The sequence below is a fragment of the Candoia aspera genome, chromosome 7, assembly GCF_035149785.1.
Source record: "Candoia aspera isolate rCanAsp1 chromosome 7, rCanAsp1.hap2, whole genome shotgun sequence".
NCBI classification, from domain to species: domain Eukaryota; kingdom Metazoa; phylum Chordata; class Lepidosauria; order Squamata; family Boidae; genus Candoia; species Candoia aspera.
Genome location: NC_086159.1, coordinates 50,328,942 through 50,355,033, shown reverse-complemented (window position 1 = coordinate 50,355,033; position 26,092 = coordinate 50,328,942). Strand labels below are relative to the sequence as shown.

At 37.2% G+C, this 26,092-nt stretch overlaps 1 protein-coding gene and 1 long non-coding RNA gene across 2 annotated transcripts; one reads left to right on the top strand and one right to left on the bottom strand.

Moving 5' to 3' along the window:
- Positions 1–1,583: 1,583 nt before the first annotated feature.
- Positions 1,584–16,218, bottom strand: SLC38A2 (solute carrier family 38 member 2). Its single transcript, XM_063309388.1, has 15 exons — positions 15,583–16,218; positions 15,199–15,280; positions 14,971–15,086; positions 12,457–12,530; positions 12,272–12,364; positions 12,018–12,099; positions 10,443–10,531; positions 9,806–9,864; positions 9,496–9,654; positions 8,542–8,621; positions 8,333–8,433; positions 7,166–7,290; positions 6,553–6,697; positions 6,351–6,448; positions 1,584–3,395 (listed from the first exon to the last, which is right to left on the bottom strand). Exons 1-15 carry the CDS (start codon positions 15,684–15,686, stop codon positions 3,315–3,317), a joined length of 1,488 nt encoding a protein of 495 aa, XP_063165458.1. The 5' UTR covers positions 15,687–16,218; the 3' UTR covers positions 1,584–3,314.
- Positions 15,769–26,092, top strand: LOC134501546 (uncharacterized). The gene is made up of 3 exons (XR_010068361.1): positions 15,769–15,837; positions 24,075–24,155; positions 25,284–26,092. It is a non-coding gene; the product is annotated as an uncharacterized LOC134501546 (long non-coding RNA).

The window sequence follows — 26,092 nt, the reverse complement described above, 5'->3', positions numbered from 1 at the left end:
GAAATTTGCATGTGACAATTTCCTGGATATACAATATGAAGGAATTATGGATTTAATGTATTAACCATTAAACATAATGAAAACTTATATACAGTACTTAATCAAAATCCTAAGCTTACCTTATGTACAATATACTTACAATATATATATATATATATATACACACACACACACACACATACTGTATGTATGTATGTATGTATGTATATATATATACATACATACATACATACATATATAATAATTTATATACATAGGTTACCCATAAATATTGAAAAATAGGTTTTAACTTCAACAGGTTACTGTTCTATAAATAACACGTTACATATTGTGAGTAAAATAACATGGAAGACAGTAATTTTAAAATGAGGTGACAAACAGTGGTGTAATACTGAAACTACTAGCTCCTGAGACGTTTGGGCACCACATATTCGTATATCAGCAAACAAGATATCTTAGTGGCACTCAGGAGTAGTTAGAGAAGTTTGACCTTGCCAAATGAAAAAAAACTCTGCAATCCATAATTTGAACTGACCAGATATCGCTGATCTAGCAATAATTCAGTATCATTTATGGAGACACAGAAATTCTCTATTTTCCCCACTTTTGTCTCTTTTCTGGCTTTTAGATGAACAATTAAGTTATACCAATCTTTTTATTGTTGGAAAAGAAGGATTTTTGTTCTTTTAAGTCCCCACCTGGGTTAAAGATACTGGGCAAACCTAGTTGTTGTTATAAAGAAAAAAATGTCATTTTAAATTATTCCATATAGTTTCTGGAGTATCTAAGACAATGTTTCTCAACCTTGGCAACTTTAAGATGTCTGCTGGCTGGGTAATTCTGGGAGTTGTCCAGACATCTTAAAGTTGCCAAGGTTGAGAAACATTGATCTAAAATGTTGAGCAATATACCACTAGACTACTTCAAAATACAAGAAAATATTATTTATATCTGCTACATAAATATGTTGTCTCCACCCACTAATGCCATCAGTAGTTCTGAGATATAAACACTTAACAACAAGATCTTACATTGTACCAGCCAAATGCTTACAAAAGAGTGATCTTTGAAATTTTAAGATGTTCTCTTTAGATAATCTAGATCAAAAAATAAGCTTTCTGTTCTTAACAGTACTAGTGTTGGTTACTGACATTTTAGGAATAAAAGAGGTTATCACAACTGTTATTCAAGTACAGATTATATTGTCCTGCCTAGAACCATGGCTTGAATTCAAATGTCTAGCCTTTCTCCGGCAATAAGGGGGAAAAATACAGTCACTTTTCAGTAAATCAGGTTCCTTATTGACAAGTGCCCTAATGAAGCATTATTAGCTTAAGAATCAGGATGCAATGGGAAATACATGCTGTATATATATATTTTTAAAAAAGGAACCTATGCTTAAAAAAATGACCTGGTTAATTACATGCCACTGTTTGATCCCTCTAACTCAATAGCTACTATTGAGCCACTACTATTGAATCTGAATCTCTCTACCTTGTGTTGAAATAGTATGATTAATATGTGTAGTCATCTAACTGGAACATGATCCTTCCTCTGGCAATTGCAACACAGATTTGTTACTACAGAGTGTAATAGAGGAGTTTACCCTCTATCCCACTTGGCAAAATTCATTAAATATCTTTGCAAGTTAATAATAGAAATGGGAAGTATGTATGTATGTATTCCCTGTATCAATGTTCAGCTCTTCTTGTGTTTCCAGACTGATGTGATGAATGGGAAATGGACAGGGTTTGGAAGATGTGCCCAGATCGCCCATTCTCTGAATGCTTACATTCTATAGCATCTGTTGTCCAGTCAAGGAAGGATCATGCTCTGGATATCTACTGTACATGACCTCTGGGTGTTACCCACTGTCCCAATAATACTGAGGTATGTTTATTTTAGCAACATGTGTGTGTGTGTGTGTGTGTACATATATGTTTATACATATACGTGTGTGTGTATGAGATGACAGTTTAGTCAAGGTTTTTTGCATTAAAAAGCTGCATTAAGGAATCCAGTTATTTTATGAAGAGAATGTTGTCATATCCACCAAAGTCTGGTGTAATTATGTTACATAATATAAAATATTAATAATGAATGAAAACATGCATCTGAAAAGTACCACACAATCTGTGTCTACTTGACCTCTAGTAAACTATAGTATGACTTCAATATTATTTGTTTTCTATACTAAAAAGCCAGATTGTTGCAAGATCCTTTGCTAGGAACAACACATTATTTAACAATTTACTGTGCTTTGGTAAGTAAGACCAAATGGAAAAAAAAAATAGTACAAAAATGTTTTTATTTTCTATAATTGCACTATTGAGTACCTCAAGAAGAAAAATGCCAAGATTGTATTTTATGAATGGGCCAGTAATTTGCCAAATAATGCTTCTATAAAATTCTTATTAATTTCAAGAGTTGCCTGAATAGAGCTCTAATAAGACTGGATGCCATAAATTAATATATCATCCATTCTGATGTTATGTTTTTTAAAAAATTTAATTTGTAAGTAATTACAAATTCCTTGAAATACAGTGTGGTAATTTATGTTAACTGGATTAAACATATTATAATTGGGACTTCTTAACAAATATTTGTTTGGTTTTAGTTTTAGAATAACTAACATTACATCTGGAGCTTAATTATAGTTCTATTTTTTCAAAGTAGTCAATCAATTAGTCATTAGTTTTAGTAGGTTTAAAAAATAAGTTTATTGAGGCCAAAAATATAATTTAAGAACATGCCTCTATAGACAGGCAAAACTTGTTGAATTTAGGACACTGATTAAACAGTATTCTGATTTTTTTCTTACCCTTATTTGGATCCTTAACTTATAAAATGTTTTCTTAAAAGTCAAAATAGTGTTTTGAGTCCATAGTTATTTGGTATAAAAATAATAACTGTTTTTTTCCCTTGCTTTTAATGGCTAGCTTAGCAACCTGCTGTAAACTAACTTACTTCTCACATCAATTGTTTCCATTAGGCACATTCAAGTAAATAATAAAGAATCCAAGTAACAATGTCAAAAGCCCAACATGGCTTGATAAAATTTTACAGAGAGCGCTGTCCATTCCCTGGAATGGAATAAAAAAAAATGTCATTTCACTCAGCCAAAGATTCAGCTGGCTTGATATTTGCATCTATTCTCGTTGTGTAGAATAGTTTCTTCTGCTTTCCTTTCTTTAAAGTCCATCTGTTCTACAGTTAGAAGAACCAGCATCAAAGGATGCAGAGCTGCAAACATAGGCAGAAGTTTCTTCTCCCAGAAGATGGCAGAATGAAGACTTGTGTATTTAGCAGGTAGGTTAATTGTTGATCCAATCCACAATGATTAAGGTCATACTTCCAATCATCACAATTATGCCGCTTACCAGGAACAGGAGAGCCTAAATAAGTAACATACAAAAATATAGAATTTACTTTACCAGAAACAAGGGCATGAAATAAAGGGTCTATTATACATACAAGACCTGTAACATCCAAAGCCAAGATGAAAAACATTCTGCCTTCTCTTTTGAGGAAAGATGTAGTTGTTCAAAGTGAAGAATATTCAGGCCAATATGCTAGGCTTTTAAATATGGGTGGATAGTATTTTTGGACAGAAGCATACTTCAATGTTTGCTATTAAGAGTTTTAAAAACTGGATTGTCATCTTAAATTTAAGCCTATTCAAAACTGTAAATCCTTAGCAGCACAGAGGACATGTCCTGCTGATTTTAACAATGTTATAATACACTCATTTCTAGAGGTGACGGGCTTGTCCCTGGGGGAGCTGGGGGTGTTGACGACCAACAGGAAGCTCTGGCATGGGCTGGTCCATGAAGTCACGAAGAGTTGGAAGCGACTAAATGAATAAACAACAACATAATACACTCATGGTCAGGATATTCAAATTGAAGGGCTTCCAGGGGAGGTATGGCAAACTGAAGACAGCTCTGCAAAAGTGGAGCCAACGACCGTGGCAAAGGCCAAGGAACCAGTGAGTAGGCCAGTTCCTTGGAACCTCTCCAGATAAGGACAGGAGATTGCCCATATGTGCTCCAGATGGCTTCTCCTCGCGAGGAGAGCACAGGACAGTGGTTTTCCATGGGTTTGCGCTCTGGGAAATTGTCCTAACTGCCAGGAAACACGCTGAGACAAGGAACTGGTCTCTAATGTTTTATTGCTTGTACATAACAGGAATCCTAACAAACTGAAGAAGCATGGGAAAAACCCAGCCATATAAACCCCAAAGGTTAAGGCGGTCCCGATCTGTGTCTCTTTGAATGGATACCTAATTCCTCAGTGTTACGCATGCACTTAACAGTCTGGATGGGAGCGCCCTGCTCGCCATCCTTACTCATGACAGAAATAAAGGAATTAGCCATCTTGCTCACAACCGTAGCAGAGACTTTTGAAGGACATTAAGTTTGCAAACCTCACTTTCTAATCATTTTCAGAAATTGCTCATTAACCACTTCTAAGCTATTAGAGTCCTTCGGAACCACAAGTTTAAAAATGCCAGGTCAGTTTACCTTCAATCCTGAATGAAAGAAAATTTTGACCATAAGCTTAAGTATTTAAACAATCTGACAGTTCCAGAAGAATGACTTAGAAAAGGATGTTTCACTGGATCTACAAAATAAACTAGCTGAGGTTTTAAAATTTAAAATGGAAATACAAATGATAAACCAAGACAGCAACCTGGATAATTTTTTCCTACTGGATTTACAAAAGAGGCTTGTTAAAGCCTTGAAGAACTCTGAGCGAAGGGACAAAGAACAAAGAGAAATCAAATCCCACGACAAAATTTGAACAAACTAAAGATGAAGAGGTAAAAGCAGGGTTTCTCAACCAGAGTTCTGTGGAACCCTAGGGTTCTGTGAGAGGTAATTAGGAATTCCCTGGGAGATCATGATTTATTTAAAAAATTATTTCAAATTTGGGCAACTTCACATTAAAGAGGTAAGTTTCATTCTTTGTTTTAGTTTAAGAACACTGCTAATGCATATATACAGGACTACACATGAAATGAATATAATAATTTTGTAACTTCCAGCCTCTATTTGAGCCTGAATGTGCAGGGGTTCCCCAAGGCCTGAAAAATATTTCAAGGGTTCCTCCAGGGTCAAAAAGTTGAGAAAGACTGGGTAAAAGGAAGGGATATAAAGTTGATTTATTTGATCAAGGTTAAAATAAGATATGTTGTTACTTCTGGCTACCTTTTGGACTTTCTGCTGACACCAGGACTGAAAAGTTATGTTTTATGGATTTGTTTATAGGTAAGAGATGGGATATGGGATGAAGAGATAAATGTTTGTAACTTTAGAGGGGGTGAAGAGTTACTACATTTATTTATACTTGTTGTGATGAAGGTTGGAAGTCACTTCTTTATATATTCCTTTTCTTTTTATTATATTCTTACTTTTCCCTTTCTTCTTTTTTCTCTTTCTTTTTCGATGCACTTTTTACTCCTCCTCTCTATTCTATTCTTTTTTCTTTAAGTTTAATTTATATTAGATTTTACTATTATAATCAAAATTCTTAATAAAAATTATAGATTGATAGATAGATAGAGATATTCAAATTGAAGATTCTAAATATTCCATTTTTAATTTGATTTTTGATTAATGAAACGTATTGCCAATTACTGTATATCAATTGCCAGGCAACTACATTTCCAAGTCAGATGACACGAGGACCATAAGGAAGAAAAGTATTTAATCACAAAGGCAGATGTCGGGGATGCAGTTCTGATGCACCCTCAGAAAGGTGCAATTACTCAGCCCTACAATAAGATCAGTGTTTAAGAAACAACCATAGTATATCGACCTAGCAGACTCACTTGAGGAACAGCAGTTAAATTCATGAAACTGCACTAGCAAAATAATGTTGATACAGAACACATATTCAACACACAACATAATATTCAATTGACTATAGGTAGGGATATTCCTGTAAAAGGTCCCTTTGTTAGAATTCAAAATAATTTCCAGTAGTTGTGAATATACACTTCCAGAGACCTGATTATTTAAAGGTTAAATAATTATATTTAAAACTCAAGGTCCTAAAACTATGTATTTATGATATGCCACTCAATTCCAAAATGCCTCTCAGTGGATTACAAGGATGTAAAAGCAAAATAAAGGAATAAAAAGAAAAATGATCCTTTCAAGAAAAAAAAGGAAGGGTGGGTTAATGAAAAGCCTCCAGAAGAGCAGATGCAGACATTCATGGCAATTAAGTAAGCTGTCAAACACTACGTGTGAATGAAGATAATAATTCTATCAATATATTCACCAAAATCCAAAAACATTCCCTTTTCATTAGGTATATGGGCAAACACGATGATAAGTACTTACCCCAATTTTTTGTACGGATCGCATTGATTCTTTTTTCACGAGCTTAATGTAGAAAGCTGATGGAAGTATAAAGATTAGCATGGCAGCAGCAGAAGCACCTAAATTAACCATAAAGTTTAATTAGACCACTTATTTTCTATTACAATATATAGATATTTTTAGAAGAATAGATATTTCAAACAAGCAACAAAACAATCCTCACCAATGAATCCAAATATGTCTCGAATTGTGGGAACAAAAATGACGAGAATATTGGTGAATACCAAAATGGCTCCTGTAATAGCACAATGACGCAACCAACTAAATTCTTTGCCTGCACATAGCAATTGTGTGATGGAACTGCGGATCTGTAAAATACGTATTAATTGAATTACTTAATGTTCTTAAAGACACATTAAAATATTTTTAATTCCTCCCAAAAATGTTTTAAAAAACCTGATACTCTTAATCTAATAATTAATCGTGATTTTCCTTTGTTCATAGAACTTCTGTACATGAATAAATTAAAATTGTGGTTTAGGTGATAGAATAAGTTAATATAAGAAACATAAGCAAATGCTTTTTTCTTTACTTGTTCTAGGAGCCAAGCCTTGATATTTTAGAATATGGAATATATATTAGCTTTCAACTATTCTGATTATACCACAGTGAAAAAAGGAAAACAAACTGAACAAATAGACATGATAAAGGATATTTAAAAAATGTAAACAACTATTGGAAATTAATGAAATCTCCTTAAATATTTGATTTCTAAATTACACATGAATTAACATAAAATAACAACCATACCCTCCTCATTAAATAAAGTTACTCACTGGAAAAATCACAACTGGAACAGTAAGAATGACAGCCATCAGGACTGCCAAGCGCACAATCAGAAGGAGATTATCAGCCCCAAGCACTGCTGAATATGTATGAAGCAACTCGGCTTCAACATTTCCTGCAAAGGGAAATGTATTTTAGCAGAATGTTTGTTAAGTTTACTATTCACATAATACAATAACCAAATCCCTGTGCATGTTTTAAAAAGTCTACAATTGATTTGCAAATGGAATTGGATGACTATATTGTAAAGTAGCATACATTGCAATGTGGTAGCAACAAACAGCTTTTGTTAAAGAGTATTCCGAAATGATTGAATTCCAGAAAGCAACTTGTATTTCAATATAAGATTTGAGTGCTTCTCAGTGTCTTCATCTAATACCTTTATGGTATTTCTACTGTTATTGCATTTTGCACTGGGTGTTGCTAAAGCTACAGAGCAGTGATATACTCTTCAATAAACAGGGTCTCATCAAATATATACAGATCTCGCCTGAACTAAAGGAAGTTACTGGCAGCCTATGATAGGATTCAGACTGCCTGACCCTTCCCCCTTGTAATAGCTTTGGGCAGAATGGAATGCCAGACCAGATGGAACCAGGAAGTGAGTCTCCATCCTCCACCCATTGGGGAATGGACTCTCTTTGTCTTCTTCCACAGAAGTCAATCAGGCAGAACAATAAGTGTGATTCAGGATTACATTAACCGAAAATTCATAAAACTGATTGGTCCTAACCACTATAACAGCTATTTTGCATGTGTAACCATAACATGGTCTCAAAATGACTGATGGGTCTGCTGTTCTTAAAAAATTGGAGACTCTTTCTCCCAAAACCTCTACAGGAAATATGTTCTATCAGTCCACTAGGACCTGCTTCTTATTAATAATGGAGTTCAGAATTCCATAGACCCAGTTACTCAGAAATGAATGACCAGTTCACTTTGTGGAACTTATTTTTCTGCAGCAGGAAGGAGCAAGCTTCTTATCACCTTTAGCGGACATTGCCTTCTTAATTAGAACATACAAATTATACAATGGAGTACATGTTTACATAAAGGCAAAACGGTGTAAGATTGCTTTACTCCAGTTGACTCGTTCATGCCCCAAAGATAAGCAGAATGTTAAAGTGCAAAACTTAAACAGAAGAGTTGATTATTACCATAAAATGTCAGGTATCCAAAGAGAGCAGCCAAAAGGTACATGAGGAACATAGCAAAAAATGAAACATTGGATACTTTCATCATTCTTCTACGAGTTCGGCTGTTATAGAGAAACAAATGAATTGCTATGAATATTTCTGAAATACATAATTCCATTTCTATATTCAATTATTAGAAACACAAGACAGATGTAATATGTATGACTTACTCTTTCAGTTCTTCATAAATAGGCAGAATAGCAGGATGGCAGACAAAGGAAAATGTTAGGATCGGTACTGCATAGACAGTCTGGAAAACATAAAAAATAGGTCTATGACTATTTCTATATTACCTTAAAAGACACTCAGCCAGTTTCTTGAAAAACTAGAGTTGTAATTATAAACAGCATATTTTGCATTTTTTCATTCATACTTTCCTAGAAACAATTCAAGCTACTGTCAATGACTGCCCTTCCTATTTTATCAACTTTCCCTTGTGAAATAGATTAGGTTGAAGAAGAGTAAATAGCCACATGGCAATTGGAACTTCTAATCCTAGTCAAATATACTAAATGTTAGAAAAGTATTTGTAGTGCACAGTAGTTATTACTCAGATCTGCTTTTATTTGGGTCATCAAGCAGGTTATCAATTGCTCTATTCAAATCAATTTTTAAAAATGTAATTGTAGAGATGATACTGCATCTTATGTGCAGCATGCAATTATTTAACAGTTAGTCTAGTGAGGTGGACTTTTAAAGTGTTTCACTAAATGGCTATCAAAGTGCTCATACTGGGTTTTATTCAAAAGTGTTGGCTAGCAGAATATACAGCTTATGTTACAAACAGTCTTCCACGCTTGCAAACCAATTCCAAAGAGTTAAATAATGGGGGCTGTAAGGAATTGGAAGGGAAGGAAAGCTCCAGCTGTCTGAGGTGACATCTGCTTGTACAACACCGGATTAGTTTATTCTTGAAATTGTCTGCTCAAACAACTGGGTAGTTTTTGATACCAACGATCAAATTGTTCTCCCATCCATAGTTACATTCCATTTAATCCTAGGGCAATAAAGAAGATACTGAATCTTACTATAGCTATAAAAGCTTTTATAAGGAGAACAGAAGGTTTCAGGGCCAATTAGACTTCGAAGAAATAACAATCATACTTACTTAGTTTAATTTTTACCTTAGAGTTGAAGATAAAATATTTTGGTACGCAGGAATCACAAGTCACATTAACATTTATTTCCTTTGCAGTCAATAGTTGTTCTACAGTAAGGTTCAGAGTTGTGTTAATTAGATCATGTTCCACTCCACAAGGTATTTGAAATTTCTTGCAAATGACCTAACAGAGGATGACCACAGTTAATTTCACACGATAAATCTGTTACAGTTCTAATTATAATTACAGGATATGATTACAAATTTCTGTGATAGCATTTGAATCAATATTCTAAATGTTTAAATGCATAGATACATAAACAAGCTATACCTACCACAATAAGGAAGAAGACCATGCACAGTAAGGAAAATCCACTGGTGTAGCCTAGATAACCTAAAGTAATAAAGGAATGTTTTAATTTAAATCATGCAGTACATGTGTAAAAAACACATCCAACATTTTGAACTGTAATGTCATCTTTTTCAGTAGACATTAGTAGGAATTGTTAATAATTTAATACACACTTACAAATAACCCTAAGCACTTTTAATCAAGTAATCAGATTTTCTTTCCCAATATATGATTAGACCAAATTAGTCCAAATGTCAAATGGTCTAATTTAGCAAGTTAACTATTGGTATGTATCCACCAAGAATATACTGTAGCCCATTTAAGTTCAGATCATGTATTCTAAGTTAAATCAATATAAAATTAGAATAATTAATGTGATGCAAATAGTGCTATACTTTCTTTTCAGGGCAGTCATCACATTTTATTCATATATTGTTTTGAATTAACATAGGCCAACCAGAGGGCTTCATGAATTTGATTGTGCTAACTTCTGCATGTACAGGATAAAGGAAAAAAAAAATTGGCTTGATTATTAGGGGTTTCTCTTACTGATAGCAAGTAAGTTACACATTATTTTTCTTGTTTATTCTACATTAATATAAACATTAACAACCACTTACCTAAATTTTTCAACAGTGACAAAGGAAGAATGAGCACCAAGGATACTAATATAACCAAATAGTCACCATTGGTATACCAATACCATTCTCTGGAAGAAAAGGAAGAGTACATATGGTGAAATCCTTGCATGATAATCCCATTGACAATTTAAAATTACCTGAGGAGTACCTGGCCAACCTTGTCTGGCTTTGGAAACTAAACATGGTCAGAACTGCTTAGTACTTGAATAGGAAACCTCTAAAAAGCTCCAGGGCTCTAGCCTAGACTAGGAAGTGAAAAAAAGCCTTCTCAGAAGAAGGAAATGGTAAACTCCTTCCTTACTGCTGCCAATAAAACTATAGGGACATGTTGACAAAACACCAAGAACTGGAAGATTTTAATCTTTTAAGGATTGCTTGAGATTGCAATATAATGCAGGGAGTGCAATGATTCCATTCTGGAGCCCCTTCTGCACATGGATTTCCATATCTGGCTATGGAAATGTACTTTCCATAACTTCGTTTGCAAGGAATTTTGCTTTGCTGAGTCACAGTAATTGCACTAATTTAATTAAGTTCCACAGAAGCCAGTATTTGAAGTAGATTCCACTGTCTTCAAAGGAATTTATAACAACGTAATTGTGCTAGTGATGGCATGGTGACCCAAGTAATCCTGTTCCAGAGCCTCATAATAAATATGTATTTTAAACCAAGCGTTAGTGTAGTAAGGATAGTGATTTGTTTGAAGATATAAGAATTGTGTACTGGCCTTCTACTAACTGTTATGGGCCAATATAATACCTCCATATATGCACATACAGACATAGCAAAGGAGCTGTTATGCCCTGTTGAGGTCACTCTTTATGTGGACCTGAACCAACTTGAAGAATGACCTACTGGTACAGTAACTATTAATCTTCTAAACACCACTAAGCACAATCCTAGTGCTAAAACATAGGCATCTATAGCTAATTATAAAAGGTAACACTCTACACAGTATTTCAGAATAGACGAATAATTCCAACAGTAATATTTTAGATTATATGTAAAGATATAATGTACAGATCAGAAGCATTCATCATTATGGAAATATATTTATCAAAATATTTTACTTTTTAATATTGCATTTTACAGAATTTCATTTTTGTTAGCTCCCTACACTGGTACAATGCATTCAAAAGATCTCAAGGCGTGTCCAGATAGAGCAGAGAAAGAATCTTGCCCGAAAGTGGCATGAACCACTGTTGGCTATAGTGTTGGCAACCCAGGACTAGATGGACCACTCATTTGACTTGGTATAGGGTTGGCTTCCTGCTTTTTCTCTTTCATTTTTTAAAAGTATGTTTACCAGTTTACTAGGAATTATTTTATTATGAAACTTCAAGGATTTTGGTAACACTTTTCTGGTAAAAGAGGGAAAATCTATCAAATAGGCCTCTCAAGAGGCAGGAAAGCATAACTGGAATTTAATACTTTAGTTATCTTTGGTTAAGTAGCTAAAAACATATTTCAACAGAAGTCCTCAAAATAGTTCATACATTGCCCATTTTTGTTTCCCATGGAAAAAGATTTCTACTCAGCAGTTCTAGGACCTACCCTGAATGCTCTCCAATGTTCATAAATGCCTTGATGACCAATGGTAACTCATATTTCACTATGTAGAGGTAGCTTGACATAGCTGCAGGTGAATAATATTGTAGATAATTACAGTGAGAACACAATACAAAAAAAATCACAAAATACAGTTCCTAATGACATGATTGAGTTTGTTAATGAAAGCATGTTTTGTGAAAAAATAGTGGAATAAAGTAGAAGACTGTTTTTAAAGCATTATCTGAGAAGGGCCTTACCTCCAATGTTCTGCATTGTAATTGATCCAGATGCTGCAAGTTTTCCAGGCATGCCAAATGCTTTCATTCCCAGTTGTTCATATAATAGAGATCCTATAGGAACAGAGATAATTTGGAAGAATGCAATTTATAAAGGGGGCAGGGGAGGAGAGAATCTATGATTGACAAATAGTTACTGTTATTACCTCCTTCATTGGAAGTCTTCAAGAGAAGGTGAACAGAATACAGAGAAAATATTGACACGAAGACTAAGAGAATTCTAAAAAGCAAAGACAAACACAATGTTTTGTTTGACCAAATTGAATATATAAGTACAAGGCATCAAGAACACGTAACATATAGGATCGGAGCTTACCCACACTATACATATATGTCCCAATCAGTTAAGTTAGAACTATTCAAACATACTTAAATTCTTTATTGAATAAATGTTTTTGAAAAATGAATAAATTATTTAAACATGGTTGGGTCATTCCCAAAGATAATAATAAAGTCAAATATTGATTTAAATGCAATGAAAATACTGGGAATCTTTACTGGGATCAGGGGACAAGAAACAGTTGAAGAAGGATTTAAAAAAGCCCAACTGCCTCTTTTTAAAACATAAATCTATCTAGATTTAAGCCATTTCAATTCAGACTGGATTAAAATCAGTCATTTTAAGATGATCAACACTGTCTACTCAGTTGTTTCTGTGGTCTGAGATGCTTATTTATTGCAAGAGGAAATAAAATGGTAGATACTCAATTTTTTGCTCATTTTAGTCCTTGCTTTATAATATATTTAAAGAAATTAATTTCCAATGGAAAAGACAATTTAAGAAAAACATAACTTTAGGTTGCATTTTTATATCCACCTGCAAGCCTCACTGAACTCATTGTTTATTCTAACTAACATGCCTACATTGATACAAAATGCACTGACAATGTATGTATGTATGTATGTATGTATATTTCCACTGACTCAAATGGGCTTGCTCAGGGAATCCCACTAACATGTATTATGCTGATGACATTGTAACCACTGCAAAACTTTTTTGGAGCATGAAATGGCACAATAAAGTAAAATTATTGTCTCTGTCTCAGTTTTTAAAAAAAGTATGGCACTTTCTTGCTTAGGTTTCTTTCATGTTCTAGCAAGAGTCATTTAAAAATAATTTGGACAATAAAAATAAATGCCATACACCAAAATGTGCTTCACACTTCAGTTTGTTTTGGTGGCAACAGTAACATTACCAGCATACTGCATGTTGAGACATCCCCGAATGACCATCAATGAATCATTTTGAAGGACCTGAGAAAAGAGAAGGGGAAATTCAGAAGCATTAAATATGCAGCTGTACTTAAAGAAAACTGGGCCATTTAGAACATGAACTTACAAACCTATATTGAATGAATTCATATTTAAAGATGAATTTGAGGGACCAAAGCTGTTTCCACTTACAGTATTTCAGACATGTTATTTAAATTCAGTGGAACTTGTTCCAAGTAAATATATCAGGCTCACTGCCTTCAACTACTTGACTTTCCCTCATTGCTGATATGGATTAGCGAAAGACAGAAATGCAATTGTAACTGCTTTTGGAATTTATACTAATTTCTAATGATACTGGAAGATTGATTTACTATCACAAAATCCCTAGAGGCACATGGGAATTTTTAATCCTGTAGCCAACATTAAAATATTAAAATGATTATTTCCATATTTCTTTGGTTTCTATTAATAGCTGACATCTTCTACCACTATATATTTGCCTTTCTAAATATGCAGTCTTTTATCTTTGCAGTGTATTTAATATAAACTTAAACAGCATTCTAATAGAAATGTATCAGTATGTATCTCCTGTGCTTTTCATACCAGTGAAAACAGAGCTAAAGTCTACTACAGAATCTGTAATCTGGCACATTCCATTTTCTTATCTAAAGCTGGAGAAGCAGCAAACTTAACAGCCTATCAGGGGTGTTTTTGATGAGAAACTGACAAAGCAAAACTGACAAATGCTTCTTGATGCTATAGGCAAAAATGTAGGATAATATTCTCTATTATCAAATGGTATTCAAGTCTAGTTGCAGAACATTATGATTCAGAAATTAAAATGGATAAATTGAAGTATTTTCCCCACTATTTGGAAAAAGAATGCAGTGATATTTATATTAATGTAAAAATCATTTTTGAGGAAAGAGCACTCAAACTAAAGAAGAGGCAACTTCACAAATTATAATTAAAGCATTAAAAAAAGTGAATGAAAGTTCTTTTTTAGAGTGTATACATTCAGAATGTTTCCTTTAACTTCCTTTGCCCACAAAGAAAGAGGAAATACATAAGTCATCCAAACTTAAAACATCTAAAATCCTACAGGCTTCAATAACTTAAACATGAGCTTTATTCTTCAACTGAAATTACTAGGTCTCTAAATTATTAGTTTGGGCTGGATTCTTTTTGTGTGTGTGTTTAAAGCAATGTGCAGCCTAATCCCACAGATCTGCCACTCAGAAACAATTTTCTGTGAGTTCAAGCATATTTCTAGTTAAGTGTTCACTGGATCTTACCTCTTGTCATGTCAATGGGACTAAATTGGCATACGTTCAAATACTCTGGTAGAATTATATTTAAGGCTTGAAGTAAGCACCTACAAACGTTTTCCTGATTAGATGCATAAACAACAAGGTATTGTAATGTTATTGCATTCCAGTACTTACAGAAAGAGAGCAATTCCTGTGTTTGCCATGGCATAAGAAAGTCCAAGGATTCCACTGCCCACAATAGCATTGCTCAGATTAAATACTGACATTCCAAAGGAAGTTGTACCTGGATGCTGTAAATAATAATAAGTATGGTAAAAGTTCAGAATTTGCTCAGAACCTCTTACTTGTGAGGGGTAATAAAACTGACTTCATGCTGTGAAAAGATTATGGGTGGGTGCTTACATATTCAGTTTCATATTTCTTCTTCCCTGGATTGGATTCAAGTAAAAAGTTTTGGTTTTCTGGATCCACATCTACGTAATGGCTATGAGAGGAAGGGAAAGAGCAACTTTAAATACTGTTGTAAAATTCCACTGATTTTTAACCGAGTTAAAATCTGAATAAATGTGTAAACAATGTGAAAAGATGAGCCTTTTCTTCTTTTTCCTGGCTTGTGATATGTACCAAAATTGGTCATTTTAAAAGATCTTCCCTTAGTGGGGGAATTCCAAAAGAGGAATTCACTTCCATCTATAGTGTCTGTCTGTCTGTCTGTCTATCCCCAGTTCAGTCAGCTGGGACACCGATTTGAAGAGACTCAAAGCAAGGCAGATAAATCTCCCTGACCTTTTCACAGCAGCTGATTTGATGGGGTAGTGATAGCTGAAGTCGTTGCTGTTGGAGCTGTAACTGCTGCTGTCCTCCTCGCGGGTGCTGTTGAGCTTGCTCATTTCAGCTTTGGTCACGCTGGGATCCAGGGTGCCTTTTTGGGGAGCGGGTCAACCAAGCCAAGGAATTATTTTATTTGGGCTGGGAGCGGCCGCCCGGGGTCCTCGTGATCTTTTGTCCTTGGCGGCGGCGGGTCCTGCCTAGTCTGCGAAGGTAAAGGGGAAACGTCAATACTGCAGTAGTCTCCCGAAGTGGGTCACGTGAGTCGCTGCCGTCGAAGCTGCTGCTCAGCGCGGCTGATTCAGCCAGGCGAGTGGAAAAGTACCAGCAGAGAAGGGCGGGATAAGCGAAGAGGGCGAGGGAAGGAAAAGTACCGGGAGCAGAACAAAGATCTCTCTAGTCAGAACAGTGGGAACACACGCTATCTGGGAAGGCGGGGGGGCTGGGGGAAACAAAAGACCCGCGGTGGGAAAGCCAGGGTGCGCAAAGGGGGCTGCTCTGCCCAGCAAAGCGGGTGAGCAGAGACCCTTCGCGCGTCTTCTCAGATTCCACCCAGAGATTGAAGAACACAATACATCCGGCGCGGGTAGATTAACTTGTTAAATCTAGGGAGGCTTAGCGGCACTCGCGACATGATGTGCGGAATCAGATTTGGAAGCGAACGAACTCCACCCCATCCGTCCTCATTTTGCCGGAAACTTCACATGATGCAATCTAGGTGAACGATTGTCACTATCCCTGTCTAACATTAACTGCCTGCCGCCCGAAGCATCTCCTGGGCTTTCCTGACCATCTCCAGCTGCTTCTTTCTCCCCCTCGCTTCTCCCCGGGAATTCTGCTTTTGCAAATGTGGACAACAATGCAAATCAGTCACAAGACTGCACCACCAGCGCCGTCTATTGTGGGGAGGGCTTGGGGAAGCGGGGCGAGACCCTGGAAGCCCTGCTGGAACACAGTAGCGCTGGCGGCGGCTGAGGGACACCCCCCTCCCTCCCTGTCCCCTCACATTCTAAGCCCCGCACATTCTTACATAAAGAAATCAGTCCACAGCTAGTTATATCACAAGCAAACGCAGTTAACCCACCCACACAGCTGTAGGCACCTTCTTCCAGCCGCTCCCCCACACCTCAGAGTATTTTACCTCAGTCTACAAAGCGTAAAACTCGAAATGGTCCGGAGCTTCTTTCTTCGGTAGATTTCTCTTTAAACGGAAGCGAAAATCCTTAAATACTGACAGTCCGAAGGACCAGTCCGGAAAAAAAATAGTAATAAATAAAATAAAATAATATATATATATATATATATATAAACCAGAGTTATAATGTGACAAGCTGACAGAAAACAGTAAGTTAAGATTTTTCTGGCGAAACCAAACAAAGCCTACCCCCCCGCCAAGGAGGGAAGCGTTCAGGTGAACGAGGGCGAGGAGAAGCGGCTCTCGCGGAACAGCACGCTCGGTTCTGGGGGACGCGCGCCGATGCTCCGCTTTTTAGAGCGGGGTGTGGCGACGTCAGAGCGAGCGAGCAATGGAAGGAGAGGGCGAGGGTTCGCGGCGGCAGCGTGCGCAGGCTTTCCTGTGTGTACCAACAGTAGGCTTGCCGCTCCACCCCTCGCGTCCCCTCTTCCGAAAACATCCCTAAGTGACTCTGCTTCCCAGAGACTGCGACTTCCAGGAACCTCCTTTCCCAGCCCAAAAGCAGAGCGACTCTCAACAGCTGGCCGAAAACCCGTGTGCCGGGTTTTACTCGGACCTTATTCGAAATAGCTCGGCGGAAGCTTTAAATCTCAGGGCGATGAAAGAACGAAGAGATTTATTTATCTTAGCCAAGTCCCCTGTTTCAGCGGGGTCACAACTCTGATTATGTAACTGCTTCTAAGAACCTGCCATGGCCCGACAAATTTGAAACTATAGAGTCGTTGGTGCTCTCTGAGCCTTGTTTTCTTGCAGATGTTTCATTGCCAGACTAGTCAACATCTTCAGTACAAAATTTGAAACTGCCACTCCTAATGTCAGTGCAGGGAAGAGACAAGATAAATTATACTTTAACTCAGAAAAATTCCAGGGAAATGATCTCATAATATGCCTGCCAGCAAGTTATGCATACTAAATTTTGGGAATGTCTTTTGAATATTGTATATATTCTGGATTAGAGTTCGTTGAGGTTGCTTAATTTATGATGGAAGAGCCAGTTTGGTGCAGTGGTTAAGGGATCAGGCTAGAAACAGTGAGCCCATGAATTTTTTAGTCTTGCCTTGGGCACAAAGCCAACTAGGTGATTTTGGGCCAGTCACTTTCTCTCAGCCCTAGGAAGGGGGCAACAGCAAACCACTTCTGAAATCTTGCCAAGAAAACTGCAGGGACTTGTCCAGGCAGTTGCCAGTAGTCAACACCAACTCAAAGGCACAAATAAAATAAAATAAAAATTAAATTAAAATAATAATAAATAAAAATAAATAAAAATAATAAAAATAATAAAAAATTATGATAGACAAAAAAAGCTTGTGGGGAGAAATCTATTTTGGTCTCTAAACATAACTTTATTACAATTAATCTACTGTTGGTGCTTTTATAAACTAAGAAGGAAAAATCAGTATGAATAACTTCTTTATACAGTAGGGTAAAATCATTATTAGGCTATCTAAATTGACACAACATCCTGGTTAAGATTGTAGAGCACACATCAGATCAAAGCAGCAAAGAGAAAGTGAGGTAATGATGATAAAATCTTGAATTCTGCAGTTTTGTTGCTGTAAAAAACTGAGTTAGAGTTAATGCAAAATGCAGTATTCTAACTGTATTTATTTATTTATTTATTATTCACATTTCTATTACCGCCCATCTCCCCCCAAAAGGGGGACTCTGGGCAGTTTACAATAAAAATCTCCTTAAAACCTCAACATCATAAAATCACTGAATTATAAATAAACACAATAGCTTAATGTATGGATAAGTAATTATCAGGAGCGAGAATTGCCAGATGTACAAGCTGGGTTTAGAAAAGGCAGAGGAACTAGAGACCAAATTGCCAATATCTGCTGGATAATGGAAAAAGCCAGGGAGTTTCAGAAAAACATCTATTTCTGTTTTATTGACTATTCTAAAGCCTTTGACTGTGTGGACCATAACAAATTGTGGCAAGTTCTTAGTGGTATGGGGATACCAAGTCATCTTGTCTGCCTCCTGAGGAATCTGTATAACGACCAAGTAGCAACAGTAAGAACAGACCACGGAACAACAGACTGGTTTAAGATTGGGAAAGGAGTACGGCAGGGCTGTATACTCCCACCCTACCTATTCAACTTGTATGCAGAACACATCATGCGACAAGCTGGCCTTGAGGAATCCAAGGCTGGAGTTAAAATCTCTGGAAGAAACATTAACAATCTCAGATATGCAGATGATACCACCTTGATGGCTGAAAGTGAAGAGGAACTGAGGAGCCTTATGATGAAGGTGAAAGAAGAAAGTGCAAAAGCTGGTTTGCAGCTAAACCTCAAAAAAACCAAGATTATGGCAACCAGCTTGATTGATAACTGGCAAATAGAGGGAGAAAATGTAGAAGCAGTGAAAGACTTTGTATTCCTAGGTGCAAAGATTACTGCAGATGCTGACTGCAGTCAGGAAATCAGAAGACGCTTAATCCTTGGAAGAAGAGCAATGACAAATCTCGATAAAATAGTTAAGAGCAGAGACATCACACTGACAACAAAGGCCCGCATAGTTAAAGCAATGGTGTTCCCTGTAGTAACATATGGCTGCGAGAGCTGGACCATAAGGAAGGCTGAGAGAAGGAAGATCGATGCTTTGGAACTGTGGTGTTGGAGGAAAATTCTGAGAGTGCCTTGGACTGCAAGAAGATCAAACCAGTCCATCCTCCAGGAAATAAAGCCAGACTGCTCACTTGAGGGAATGATATTAAAGGCAAAACTGAAATACTTTGGCCACATAATGAGAAGACAGGACACCCTGGAGAAGATGCTGATGGTAGGGAGAGTGGAGGGCAAAAGGAAGAGGGGCCGTCCAAGGGCAAGATGGATGGATGATATTCTAGAGGTGATGGACTCGTCCCTGGGGGAGCTGGGGGTGTTGACGATCGACAGGAAGCTCTGGCGTGGGCTGGTCCATGAAGTCACGAAGAGTCGGAAGCGACTAAACGAATAAACAACAACAACAGCTTAATGTATGGATAAGTAATTATCAGGTGCTAGTACTTGATCATATTTAGGTTCAGAAGCTAAGGTGGGTCAGGCCTGGTTAGCAATTGGCTGGGAGACACCAGTGAAATGGAATCACAGCTTAGATCAGGAGGTTAAAAATACATTGTGAAAGAAAGCAATAGCAAGCCACCTCTATACTTTTTGCCAAAGAAAACTGAATTGTTGTGTCCACAGAGTTGCTAGTGCATAAGCTTGATTCAAGGCTTTTCTAACTTTTTAGCTAACTCTCTCACCACAGTAGTTCTTGACGTTCCTGAGTGGTAAAACTGGTAATTGACAACTGTAGGCCTTTTTGTAACAGGTAGAGAAGATTGTTATGACAAAGGGTTGCTAGGGGAAGCCTACATCTGAAATATTTTGTGTAATATCTAGCATTTCAATTATTTTCTCTCAAACTCTAGTCTTGTTGTACTATCAAGACTGCTGAAACTTTCAGTATGAGGCATAGGCAGATCACATTGCAGTAGTGAGGAACTTGGCATCATTCTGTATTATCATTAACCATCCAGTCTTGATTTCCACTTAAACATGTGATAGTGTGCATATCACATGATAGAACATTTCCAAAAGGAGAGTAATATCAGTTGCCATAACTTATACTTTCAATGCAAGTTTATTACTTAACAATTTTTTGAAAATATAACTTGTATTTAACAATCTTGATTATGAATACTCCTTTTAAAGTAATCTTCAATTTGAAACACAGTTTTCAAAATATTTACACAGATTTATATGCTACCCAAGACTCCAAATTTATCAAATCCTAAATTAATGTTAATCTAGAACATTATCGTATGAAAATACATTATTGTATGAAAATGTATTTTTTCAAAGTTATTCAAAGTTAATTTAGAACCACATAGCTATAAGAGTATCATCTTAAAATACATATTTACTGAAATACTTGTTCCTGAATCAAATTTATTTTGTTTTGTTTTGCTCTATTAATATATGGGTTGAATGAAATGCTTCCACCTTCTTAACTTCAGTTTAAATAGGGATATTTTAATAAATAAATCAGGAAAATAATCCCTGAAATAAGATCTTTCATTACCTGCACTTATTTCCCCACCTAATCACCACTATTCTCTATACCAGTGTTTCTCAGCCTTGGCAACTTTAAGATGTGTGGATTTCAACTCCCAGAATTCCCCAAAGCAACCCTGGGCAGCTCACAGCAGGAAAAAAAAGTATGAAACATAATGTAAAACAGAACACATGCAGCAGCTGAAACACCAAACCAGCCTGAATAATGTAACACATCATGGTTTCCCACTAGCACTCTGATCCCATGCCCAGAAATACAACTGTATTTTAAGAGCTTTCTGAAAGGACACCAGGTCTGGGGCCAATCTAATCTTGGTGTTCTATAGGGCAGGGGCAGCAACTGAAAAGACCTGGGTCCTGGGTCCTGCAGATGACATTCTTTGACCGATGGGTACTTCAGCTTTGTTTCTGGGTCATAAGCCTGTGTTTTGTTGGCTGTCACAATGCTGTGAACAATTTCCTCACTTTCATTCTTGTTGTATGATAACAATCGCTGGAAAATTTCAACTCTTGAAATTTTCAACTTTTCTATCAGCATGTGAAGAGCCCATCTTGCACAAACCTTCCAATATTTCTGAGTGATCCAGCAATTGTCCTTAATCAGTTCATCAATATTTCTCATGTGAAACTCATTGTTTGCTATTATCAACATCATCCATTCTTGATCACACACCTCAGTTTTTCCCAGTTCACTATCTTTACATTTCTTGACTCAGCCTAATGCACAGGACTCATATCAACACAATCATCACCATAAGCAATCAACATTCAGCATGAATTTCAATTGGAGGGACTCAGATTTTAACTTTGGCTTTGGTAGTCAAAAATTCAGTCATGGTGTGTTGCTTAAGGCACATTGAGTACTCACTAAAGGCTTCCATTTCACGTATATTTGAGGGACCACCTCTCTCTGATTGGCTCTACCCATATCAATAGATCTGGCAGTAGAAGTTTACCCTATTCAAGAGTGCTGGCAGGACCCAGAAAGAGAGCCTTTTCAGTCATGGCACCTGGCCTTTGGAACACCATCCCACTAGAGATTTGATTAGCTCTGACCATGTTGGCCTTTTGTAAGGCCTTGAAGATGGGGCTGTGTCACTGGGTTGGGAGTCAATACATGTGACAGAGCCTGTGAGATGGTTATGTTGATTGGTATCTGTGGGTTAATCTTGGCTGCCAATTATGCAGTTTTTTTGGTAGTGGTTATTATGTTGGATTTCATCTGATGTTAGCCACTCAGTCATTATGATGAACATATAAATTGACATAGTCACATACATGAGATGGGTGGCTATAAATAATATATATATATTTAATCTGTTCAATCATGTCCGATTCTCAGAAACTGCCTAGACAAGTCCCTGAAGTTTTCTTGGCAAGGTTTTTCAGAAGTGGTTTGCCATTGCCTTCTTCCTAGGGCTGAAAGAAAGTGCCTGGCCCAAGGTCACCCAGCTGGCTTTGTGCCTAAGGTAGAACTAGAACTCACAATCTCCCAGTTTCTAGCCTGATGCCTTAACCACTATACCAAACTGGCTCTCCGATAATGATAATGATAATGATGATATAATGAGAATAGACTCAGAATGGAAATACAGTGAATTTGAAACATATATGCTCCTGTAGCATTTTTTCCTCCCCCAGAGTTTCTTAAGTCTTAATCCTCATCAGCCACTTTTAGATCTTTGCATTTTTTCCCTTCAGTTTCTTCATTTTTCTTCTCATCTTTAGTTTCTCATACCTTCTGTTTCATATTACTTGAACACCATTCTTTTATGGATGCACTGGAATTGAAGTACCCACCTAACAGAGATTATTTTTAAATTTAAGACACATAACATTCTTGAATGCTAATCCATTTCAATTGGGACTTTCTATATTGTTTGCTTGAAAAAGTTTACTTTATTCTAACGGTATGGTCATTATAGTCATGCATCTGATGAAGTGGACAGTAATCTACACAAGCTTATTGAAGAATACGTGTATTGTGTTGAATGTGCACGAACCTTTTTCTGAAGAAGAATGGTATCGTTCACTTTTATACTCAAAGCAGACTTGATAGTTGAAGGAAATTTTTCAAAAGGTACCTGACAATAGTGCATATCAGAAACACAGCTTAATGGAAGATCATGCATGTTCTCCTTCCTTATTTTCATAATTTTCAAACTGGAAAAGGGGGAACTTAACATTCAGTGCTAAGCAGTGCTCTATGGTAGTGTATAATGTGTAGACTTATTACATTAGCATGTTTTCCTGAACAATGCAACATTATTTGACAAAAGATTATCCAATGGAATTATTAGCTTTTTATCATCTAGACCAGGACACACAAACAAGGGTAATTTCTGAAATTCTGGAATTTGTTGCTGATCCCTACAAAAGTTGGAAATATAGCTGAATAATCATCTTCAATAAATTTAAAGTTACATGCTTTTACACTTCAAAATAAGCTTTCATCTACCGTGTATGCTATCTATCTATCTATCTATCTATCTATCTATCTATCTATCTATCTATCTATCTATCTATCTATCTATCTATCTCCATGACTGAAGTACTGCCATCTTCAAAATTCTTTTCAAAACCTCTCCAATCAAAGTTGGTATTTGTACAATCCTTTTCAATGTGAGATGATCTTACACGTCATATGTACTTCACAATAGGGAACTGATGGAGCTGTCTAACAATATGCCAGAACTAATAATATATCCACAGTTTCAGAAAAGTAACCTTTGTAAGACATCCCAGCATAATTTCTAATAAATAATTTCCTTTGTTTCAAGACACTATCCTAAATGGCAATCTGTGTATAAATTACAAAGAACTGTGGGTGTGCATTCCAAACTAAATTTTGGGCTACCTAAAAGCACAATTCCATTCTTCCAATAAAATACTCTTAATTAAATATTTCCATTTCTTATGCCCCGACATCACATCAGATGTAATATTTCCGCCCCTTCATTTAAAAATCAAGTGAAGGACATTAATTGTTGAAAATACTTTCTGTAAAATTTAGCTCTTTTGCAGTTAATCCTATGCAGACACATAACAGTGTAGATGGGTACAAAACACCTTATGCAGATTTTGAAAATCTTCAATTATCAGTCTATGTACTAATTACAGTGGACTTTATGTGTTTTCTTGTTCTAAATATATCAAATGCTTTCCTCCTTTTTATTATCTTACAGAGGTATATTAAGTTTTGAACGAAGCATTTAAGAAAGCAGTTTTTTCCATCTCCCATTTGATTCTCACCACAGCCCTGCAAGGTAAATCGGGCTGAGAACATTTGGTTCAAGTGACCCTTAATGGAGATATTTTCTTCTCACTCCTACTAAGGCAGGGACCTTTGCTGTCTCTAAACCACCCCTGATTGCCTACCAGATCCATTTCTCTTGCATAGTCTTTTTTTGTGATGTTCTCCTCTTCAGGGTTTTGCACTTCTTTTTTTAAAAAAACTCCTTAATTCTTCACATTCTCTTCTAGCTGCTTCTCTATCTCCAAATAAGAAACATGATACCCAGGTTAAGTTAAAATTTAATTTGCCACTTGGAAATGAAGCAGATAATCGCCTCCTCTACGGTGGGGAACACCCGCCTAGTCTTGTTAAACGCGGCACTATTAAAAAGGTTGATTTAGAATTATGCTATACAGGTTTACTATATGGATGCTTAGGTATAATGCTTTATTAAAGTCCGTAGCGAAGGAGCTGCGTTTACCGTAGAACGGACGGCGGAGGGATGGCTCATCCCTTTCGTCGCCGGACACCTTCCCCAGTAGCTCCCGAGAGCTATTTTTGTGTGTGAAATACACGCGCCCATTAATAACGGGTGTCTTGGGCTGCCTCTTCTTATGTAAGGAAGCTGCAGCGTGCAGCCATTAAAAGGTACTTCCCCGGGTAAGAGGGGTGGGGAGGAGGAAGGAAACGCGAGGTGGCCCCAGCTGCACCCTGGAGATGGTTTTCCCAGACGTCAGCGTTATGAATTCCACGCTGCTTGCGCTTCAGAAAAGCGGGCAGGGGATGGAAGGCGCCCCTGCTCCGCCTTCTCTTCTACTCTCCTCAGCGCCGCTGTACAACGGCTCCAAAAGCCATTCGGGAACCAGCCCCCTTTCTCCTCCCCCGCCCTTTCCCAGAATATTCTAGATGCACAAGAGAGATGCGGGGGTATTGTTAGCTGCGCGCGCAGCGCTCAGACCGAAAATTTTCCACTACTGCCGCGGTTCCGAGGCTATTGACGCGCCCTCCTCGTCAGGCGAGGCTTTTACTCACCTCTCTCTGCCCCGGGGCGGGGAGGGGTGGTGCAGGTTGACTTCAGAGCGCTCGCGCCCACCTAGGGAGGAGAAGGAAAGGAAATACCGACGATCCTAACGGGATAATTAATTTTGTGAATTAACAGAAATGTCCTAATGGTGAGGAAGAGGCAAGCGCCGGCTTGCAAAGGTGGATCTGCTCCTTGCCGTTCCCACGTCGATAATCAAGCTGCTTCAGACTAGCGAGCCGTTGATGGGCTCACCCACATCAAAGCCGCACGGCTCGTCACGTTTCCCCGTGTGCAGAGAGCGATTCTGCCAACCCCAGAGGGATGTTACCATGAAATATTAAAGGAATGTTATCCGAGGTGAAAGCGAGAGGCGTAAAAGGCCCGCAGAAGACACGTGGGATTTGTTTGGTTTCTTTGAGCCCAGCATTTCAAAATTCGGAGCTTATTAGCGTTTCCCATTCACCTCTTCCCTTTTAGGTCCTGCCACGGGATTAATTTTTTCTTGTGGGTTTGGACCGGAAGCCCAAGGATTCACATGCAGTGAAACTGACCTTAGCTCCCCAGAATGACTGGGAAAGAAAAGAATACCCTTTAACTGGGAAGCCTGATTTGTACTGAGATAATTCATGAGATGTTCCTGTGGCTTTTTCTTTAGTTCAGCCTTCTTCTGCCCTTCAGATGTCTTAGAGACCAGCTCCCATAATGTTTTGGTCATCTCGGCTGAGAGTTATGGGAGGTGAAATCAACACATTGAAGGATGTCAAGTTTGGGATGGCTGTCCCAGATGAATGGGTAAATTCACCTTAGGCTGCCAGAACAGTATTTGAACAGCAAGGGATGTGATCCATCTGTTTATTAGAAATTCTGTGGAGTTAATGTGATTCTGAAAATACAGCATTTCTTATATTTACCACTATAATAAATAAAGGTGGGAAGTCATTCAA